We start from the raw sequence: 8,556 nt of genomic DNA on the forward strand, positions 1-8,556 counted from the left end.
AAATAATTCTCACATTGGTATTTTATAGCCAGTCAGAAAAGTATCCTCCTAAAATGTTAGGATATCAGGATACTAGTAACTGATTTAAGAACTGTTTAGCAAGAGAAAAATACTTCCAAAATCAGTGCAACAATATTAACAGCAGAAATAAACAGGCCTAAGTAATAATCTCATAAATCTCTAGGCACTAAGAAAAGCATCACTCAAAAGGCATTTTAGACAAAAATATTATAAATATTTTTTCCTAGTCAAAACTCACCAAAAATCCGAGATGATGTAAGCAGTACTTTATTCAAACATACCTCAGAAGAGCCTTCCGTTAGCGTGAAGTTCTACGTTCTGAGAGATCAAGTACTCCGCTTACTTATCTGGAACATCTGCTACGTTTGACTCCACTTAAGTTTACCATAACAGAAGTTTATCAGTGTATCGCTTGACATGGTGATTTTCAATTCCACTTTCACCAGAAGCATTGGCCAAAGGCAGAAGTTATTCTTTAATGTAATGCTCTCAATTACGGATAGCCACAATCTATTTCCCTGTATTTGTAACAAAGCAGCTTTTCAAATATTGACACAAAGATAAATTCAGAGTGCCTTCTCATGATCTACAATCTTATCACAAACACCAGCTCATTTCAGCTAATAACACCTTTCAGCTAAATTTTAGTTCTCCTTATCCCATTTAGGTGAACATTTCTTGTGGACAAAGGTAACACTTTATCAATTACAAAGCAAGTTTATCCATGAACATCATTCAAGTGTATTCCATTTATTTTAACATTTCAGATATATATGTATTTTATATATGGGAACATTTGGGCTAACCAAGTAAATCCGTAACATTTCCAGAGGTCTAGGCTTTTTTTAACTGAAAAATAATACCTGCCAATGCTACTTTAGTCAGGCAACAGATTCACACAGTGGGAGGGAATTTTCAAAGCCAATATGTCTCAGCTGTATGAACCTAATTAGCCACCAGCCAAGGAACAACTTAAAGAATACCGAAGGCATAGCACAAAACTTCCTCCTAGAAGAGGAGTATATCTGTGCTATTATGTTGCCTGTAGATTGTGATCAAGATCTTAATTCAAACCTGTTATCACTCTCCAGATAGCAGCAATTATATTTCATTTGTGAAGGCAGGATACTCACTTCTACTCAGTTAAAGCAAACCGGTCTCGAAATAGCCCTTTTAATGCAAATGAGAAGACATCTGCTCATGATTTCTTTTCTCCAGGCACTCTGATGCAGAAGTCAACACTCAGTAAATTGCGATTAGAAATTAAAACTCTGAAGCACTGGTTATAGGTTAGCGACCTCCTCTTTAACTGTGCCTGTTTAGTGATAGCTACCCACTGAAAAGTGTAGGCATCAGTCCTCAAGGTTTCCCATACACCTTTCCAGACTGCCTAGGAATTACCACATTGTAACAATGCATGTAGTGCATGAAGAAAGCACAAGCACTGCTACCATTTAGACAACAACTGCCTAGCTTCAGACTTCCACTGTTACGGACAAGACTGCCCATAACGCAATAGGCAGCCATAGGCTAGTTGCAGTCTTAAAAGATGAGTCTTTTCAGAGTCACAGAGGGAATTTCTCAAAGCAAATGGGTGAGCAACCATGCAGATAGGAATCTGCAGGGGTTTTAAAACTTAAAAGATTCCTAATTCTTATTGCTTTCATTGGATTTAAACTTGTACAGTTTCTTTGAAAAGATCACAAACTCATGGCTTATAACAGGGATTGCCACAATAATTATCTGCAGCACTTTGTGAAGCAGAATCAGATCCAAACCCAAAGAATAAATGCAAAAATTGAATCAACTTTAAAACCCACTGTGCAACATCTCCCCTAAATAGGTTATTTGCATTAAAAGTCTGGGGGGGAAAAAAAAAAAAAAAAAAAGCCCCAACAATGTAAAATATACTGACTTGGCCAAATACAGAGTGTCAGAATATAAGGGAAGTCTGTATCAAAAATGACAACACACAAACACACCAACCAGTTCAGAAACACGCTCGTGCAGAAGGGCTGCAGTAAGTCCTGCACCTCACTGCTAAGCTTACACAAGGTGCTTTCAGACCAAAAAAATAAAAATCCCCATTCAGGGTTTTGGGGCTTGTTTTGTTTCAAACCATGGCCAGCTAGAAGTTGCACAGACTCTCAGTACAAAGCATTTTATTTCTCTGAGCTTTTTTTTTTTTTTTTTTTTTTTTTCCCCCCCAAAGCAAGCTCCTACTTTTGTTCACTAGATCAGAAAAGCTATCTCCATCAAAAACCAAAGCTACAACAGAACAATACTTCTGATATTCACCTCCAAGGCCTTGGACAATTACAAAAAAAGCCACTTTTTAGAACAGGTGGGGCTTTTCCCAAAAAAAGTCAAATTTAAATGCTACTCTTATTCCTAATCCATAAATCCTGCTCAGAACAACAAAGCTCTTCCGTTCCTCCCACATACAGTTATCAAAGCATACATTAAAGATGAAACCGTACCTTGCCATCAAGATCAACAGTAATTATAACACCTAGTTCACCTATGGTGCCTTAAACCACACATTAAATGCTTTCAGGAGGACTGATATTTTATCTGACAGTGATAAATGCATCAGTCCATAATGCTTTTGCTTTTCTTGCTCTTTTCCAAAGTTTCCATAAACAGTTATTTTACATAATAAAGGAAAAAAAAAAAACTAAAAAGAAAATAGATGATTTGCACTTACGCACTTCTGCTTTTTTGTTTGTTTTTAATCTACAAGGTTCAATACAACGCACTTGTTATCAAGTTATTAGCAAAGTTTCTCCTATTTGAGAATTTTCAAAACAAGCTCAAAAGCTCAATTTGTTTCCTACTGTAAAAGGTCTGGAGGCTTCTTACTGGGTTTCCATTCACAGCTAAAGAAAAAAAAAAACTAAGAGGAAAAAAGGGGTGGGGGAGAAGCCAGCCAGATATGAAAAGCATTCAAAACCCTGGTAATATCAGGGAAACAGAGAAAAGGAAAGCAGAACAGAAAAAAGAAAAACACTTAAAGAAAGGCATAAGCATTCTGTTTCATTTTCAATTTGATTGTTGATTTATCTGCAAAACAAACCATGATTCAGTCCAGGTCTCCCAGAAACCTGCTCTATCTTTCTTGGACTTCCTAAAATGCATTGCTGTCTCATCACTTAAGGCAGAGACAGTGATGCTTACATGAATCAAATTCAGATTCACCTCAGTGCTGCAGAGCTCTCAAGGAAGGATCTGCACCCAGCACTGCTTCTGACGGCACTGGAGGTTAGCTTGCATTAGTTGCTAAAACTTGAAAAACAGAACTTTTATTTTGCTCATTATAAGCCCCTGAAGCCACAGAACTGCTCTTAACCAATTTCTTCAGAGCAAACAGAATGCAAACTATTATCAGGTTTCTCAAAACACCAAGCGTTAAAATAGGTTAAAAAAAAAAAATCACAATGTTAAATCTTGCTCCCCACACGTGACTTCAGTGTCACATCAGCAGGTAAAGATGGGAAATCCTTTCTGCCAAGAAGTCCCCAGTCTTCCTGACATAGAATACACAGGGAGAAATACTTCACTGTCAGCACAGAAGCTGACCTGCTCCGTCTTGCTAAGGAAAAGCAGCACTGAATGATGTACTCAGCACTCATATCACATAACAGGAGAAAATTAGGAATAGGACTCAGTGTTGTGCCCTACCCAAGGCTGCTGCTTTTCTCCATCTCACCGGCAATGTGCTTTTAGAAACAACTTGTGCCTAGCACTTAAGAGAGGCACACAGAGAAGTGGATACCTAATCCCTGAGGACACTGAAATATTAACAGGAACTCAAACCGATTCATTTCATGAAGCACTTCCCTGAAAAATAACCACGCATTTAAACTTGCTTCAAAACCCCATCCTGTACATCCAAAGCCAAAGCACATGGGACACTTTGCACTGACGTGGTAAAGGACGTGGTGGACCAGGAACAAATGCACACCAGGGAGCGGGTCCTTCCAAGCTAATGCTGAGGTGCATCAGTGGGCCACATAGGGTTTAGGTACTGACAGTGCCAAAGCTTCTGTCATTTTCTACTAATTTCTCTATATTTTTTTTCCTTTCTTCAAAGACATAAATTAAACCCTACTATTAAGCAAGGGTTTCATTCCTCTGTAAATGCCTATTCTTGCTACATAGGACACACAGAAGATGAGTCACTTAAGCAGACTGTTTACACGGAAGCAAAGCCTGGAGAATCACTGCAAGGTAGCAGCTCTCAAAACCCCAAACACAATACACACAACGGGAGCTCTGGGTGACAGCTCACAGTGCTGGCACGTGCTTGCTGCAACACTAATGCAGCCAGCCAACTGCCACTTCTCAATCGCTTACAGCAATCCCACCCGAATCCCTAGCAAAAGCCATATATCCACCTTACTGCACCTGTACAGGTGCTGCACTCGCTGCAGCCTCTACTGTGAGTGCAACGTTCCTGATGTTCCCTCTGACCTAGGAACAGCGTGGAAACCATTTGGGACCGCTGGGGCTAAAACAGTCTGGCAAAGGCCCCATTCGTGCTGACAAATAGCACGCACAACAATCACATCACCACTGGAGTTGAAAATAATGCGCATTTGGATCAGCTCAGGGTAACCATAGAATATCCCAAGCTGAAAGGGACCTCCAAGGATCTCTGAGACCAACCCCTGGCTCCACACAGCACCACCCAAATCCAAACCCTGAGTCTGAGAGCACTGCCCAAACACTTCCTGAACTCCAGCAGCTTGAGGCCGTACTCACTGACCTAGGAAGAACGTGAGCTTTTGTGTTTGCAATTTTCCTTCCAGATGGAAGGAAAATGCGCTTCACCTATCATCAGTTTGCTGCAGACACAGCTGCAGTCTTACCAAACATCATTAGAACCAGTACTTTAAGAAGCTTAGATGTTCAGAGATATCCATACACTTCATTTTAACCATCAGCAGTTCAACTGGAATAAATCTCATTGCTGACAGTGCTGAGCTTGTTCCTACACTGGTTCAAAGACTATAGAACAGCACAAGCGTGGAGCTAATGCAAGTGAAATCGATGTTTCCTTCTATAGCAGCTGTAAGGAAGCTTTGTGCAAAGCCTAGCTCAGTATGACAAACACGTAAGGCGGACCCAAAAAACATAAGAGTTGTTAAACCAGTTATTGCAACACAGCGGGAGTCCAACGTCCCCCAGACACACAGAAAAGGGGCTGGGGTTAGAACATACAGGGAATGGACAGATGCACTCATGAGACAGCAGTCACCCTGCAGTCCCAGGGTGCTGCGTTCTCAAACACGGTCGACAGAGCCTTTACGCCAGCATCAGCCCAGTTCTGAAGCAAGTGACTGTCAGCCGGTGGGGATATGGGCGAGACCTATGCAACGCAAGGAGCTAGCATTATGATAGATACCGCAAGGTGTACAGAATAGCACAGAGCCCTCTGCTCGGCAGCCTGCAACAAGCAGCTCCGAAAATACCCAAAGCACAACGGGAAAACCTGAGAATGGCACTCGGGACTTCTCGCGGCCACACCAGCAGCCAGCGCCCGGCTGCACGGCCAGGACAGCCCCAGATCGGGCCAGCGCAGCTCCGCGAGTCCTCGGTTAATGATCAGCCAGGAGCAGGGCCAGGCCAAGAGCAAGTGGGAATTTCCTCCCGTTCTCCCCGGGCCCACGACGGGGGGTGGAGGGGAAGGCCCCGGACCGAGGCACAGCCCCGGGCAGCGCGACCAGGGGCAGGGGCAGGGTGTGGCCTCTTTTTTTTTGAAAAGTAAACGCAGCCTCTCAGCCGCGAGCAACACCCATTTCGTTAGGAAGAAACTGCCCGCTGTGTTTTTCCGGTACAACATGTGAACTCGGCACCAGGAACCTGCTCCTGCTGCGCACTCCCGGCCGAGCGCCGCCCGTCACGCCCCGGCGGCGCAGCCCCGGCTCCCGCCCGCGGCCGGCAGGTTGCTTTGTGCCGCACAAAGCCGGGCGCTGCCAGGCGCACACACAAAGCGAAGCCCACCGCCGGGCCTCCCTCCCTTCCTCTCTCTCATTCTCTCTCTCCCCCACGCTCTCACCGCCGCAACCTACACCCGGGCACGGGCCGCGCACCGGCTCCCTGCCCGGCGGCCGCGCGGTGGCGGAGCGGGAGCCGCGGCCTGCGCCGGGCGCGGTGCCTCACCTCCGGGCGGCCCGGGCCGTGCGGCCGCGCCGGGGTCGCTCACCTCGGTGGGGGCGCTGATCTCGAACAGGTCCAGCCGGTTCGCGTTCCAGTGGTTGATGATGTCGGCGAGTTTGCGCCGCTCCTCCTCCCGGCTGCCGCCGCCCGACATCCTCGCCGAGCCCGCCGCCGCCGCCGGGAGCCGAGCCGGGGCCGCGGCCGGGCCCTCTCCGCCGAGCCCCGGGCGCGGAGCAGGCGGGGGGGAGGCGGCCTGCCGGGGAGGGGCCGGCGCTCCTCTCGGTGGCGGCCGGCACGGGAGCCGCCGAAACGCCCCGGGATCGCCGCTCCGCTCGCGGTCGGTCCCGGCGGACGGCGACGGAGGAGAGAAAGAAAAAGAGGGAAGGGCGGGGGGCGGGGAGGAGGAAGGATGCCCCGCGCCGGCAGCCGCCGCGGTGTCTCCTGGCTCGGCGGCGCCCGTCCCTCCGCCTGCCCCGAGCCCAGCGAAGCCACCGCCGCCGCCTTTCTCCGCCCCACTATCGCCCTCCCCTCGCTCGCCGCCTCGCACACCGTCCCGTGCGCGCCCCCGCCCGGCCGCCCTCCCGCCCGCCCTCCCGCGGTGCACGCGCGCTCCTGCGGCCGTCGCCTCCCCAAGCCCGGCGGATGGCGGCGCGCCCCCTCCCTTCCCTTCCCCTCCTCTGCCTTCCTCGGGGCGCGGGGTGGGAGCGGGGGCGCGGCCAGGTGCGGTGGCGGTGGCCGCGGCCCCTCGGAGCTGCGCAGGGAGGCAGTGACGGGCTCCTGAGAGCTTGCCCGCGGGAACAAAGATCCGCCGGGGCGCGGTGTATTTTCCTGTTTTCCAGCGCTTTGGCGAAGCCGCCCTCCCGCCCGCTCAGCGGCGGCCTTGGCTCGCCACGCGGCCCGGAGCGGAGCGCGGAGCTCTGCCCTGAGCGCGGTGCCGCCCGGCGCGGCCGTGCGGGGCCTTCGGGGCGCTGCGGGGAAGGAGCTGTCTGGAAAGAATGTACTGACATAAACCTCCGCAGCGTGAGATAAAGCATCTGACGCGTTTTAGTGCTTCGTAGGAAGATAATTTCCTTGCGGTTTCTCGCAAGAGGTGTCAGGGGCATCGCTTGATTCCAGAGGGCAGTGTGGCTGTAGGGGCTCGGCTTTGTTTTCTGCCCTGCCGACGACCAACCCGTCGTCAGCTGTGGTTGGTGTGTGCCGGGTGTCCCCTGGGCGTGAGGAGTGGTCCTTCAGCTGCCAGCTCTGGGCTGGGCTTCCCGAGTGCGCGCCTTTGTTTGGTTTGGTTTCTTCAGGTGATTAAAAAAGGGGGAACCGCTGTTCCTTTTCGGTGGTCCCAGCACAGTATTTCAAGTTCCTCTTTGCCGAGAGAATTCAGCGGAGTGGGTTTTGCTGGAGTTGCGATAGATTGGGTTATTTGCAGAAGGGATTCCTCAGAGGCCTTGTCTCCATTAAGAAATTACATTATTGTTTTTACCCAGCAGTACAGCTCCTGTGCAAGCGCCAGCAGCTCTGGTTTTACAGTGAAGGTCAGTTATACTTCTGCCCTATATCCATAACTGTGCCGTGTCAGAGCTCCGAGTACGCAAGGGATCCTTTTCCTCGGGTCCCGAACCTTGGGAGACATTCAAAGGCCTTTTGAGAGCCCTGGGAGAATTGGAGGTGGTGGGGAGGGCACTTCAAGTCCTTGTAATGTTATAATCCTAAATGTAGCCTTTATTTCCTTTTGCAGGAACAAAAAGCCATGATTCTTTATACCAAAGGAAAGAAATTGCACTGAGTGGCTTTTTCTCCGTATCCAGATAAATTTGGGTGTTCTGGTAATGCCCACAAAGATCAAGGAGCAGAATAAAATTTGTGATGCGGCAGTCAGCAGCCCAGGTGGAGAGCTGCATACTCCCTTGGCAAATGATGTTTGCAGAGCAGTGCATGGAAGTAGATGCTTGGCCATGTCATGGTATTGGTGGCACAGGATAAACTACACTGGCTGCATTACTTCAGGATTAGGAAGGAGACTTTTGGGTACAGGCTGTGCATTGATAGGCATTTTGCTATTACTCGCTACACAGGTAAAATTGTTTTTCCTGGGGAAAAGAGGTGGTTGCACTGGGAAAACTGGCTGCTTGGAGTAGTACAATTAGCAGTGCTGGCGTGCCTGAGTTTTCAAATGCTGAGAAGCACCAGGAATAAACTTATCACTGTGCTGTACCCACGTGATGTGTATAATCAGCTGTGAATTATTTATTTCTATTTTAACTGCAGCTAGTCAGCATTTCTAGACCATAGCGAGACTCTGGTCTTGATACACACAAATCGCTCAGACTGAGCAGACTGAGCACACTGATGGCATTTTGGTGTCAGTTCCCAGATATTGCA

At 48.5% G+C, this 8,556-nt stretch overlaps 1 protein-coding gene across 17 annotated transcripts in view; it reads right to left on the reverse strand.

Moving 5' to 3' along the window:
* AFDN (afadin, adherens junction formation factor) overlaps positions 1 to 6,741 on the reverse strand; it is a 111,620-nt gene extending 104,879 nt beyond the window's left edge. For 7 of the 17 annotated variants that reach the window (XR_014882156.1, XM_085219835.1, XM_085219833.1 and 4 more), the window contains exon 1: positions 6,230 to 6,741. Coding sequence is in view for 16 of the 17 variants with exons in the window: in XM_085219835.1 (XP_085075961.1) it covers positions 6,230 to 6,337 (108 nt within the window). In the remaining variant the exon portion in view is untranslated. The remainder of the gene's footprint in view (positions 1 to 6,229) is intronic. The other 10 variants (XM_085219840.1, XM_085219838.1, XM_085219839.1 and 7 more) reach the window with 3 other exon arrangements.
* Positions 6,742 to 8,556: the final 1,815 nt, after the last annotated feature.

This window comes from Meleagris gallopavo, chromosome 2 (assembly GCF_905368555.1).
Source record: "Meleagris gallopavo chromosome 2, MGAL_WU_HG_1.1, whole genome shotgun sequence".
Classification (NCBI taxonomy): Eukaryota; Metazoa; Chordata; class Aves; order Galliformes; family Phasianidae; genus Meleagris; species Meleagris gallopavo.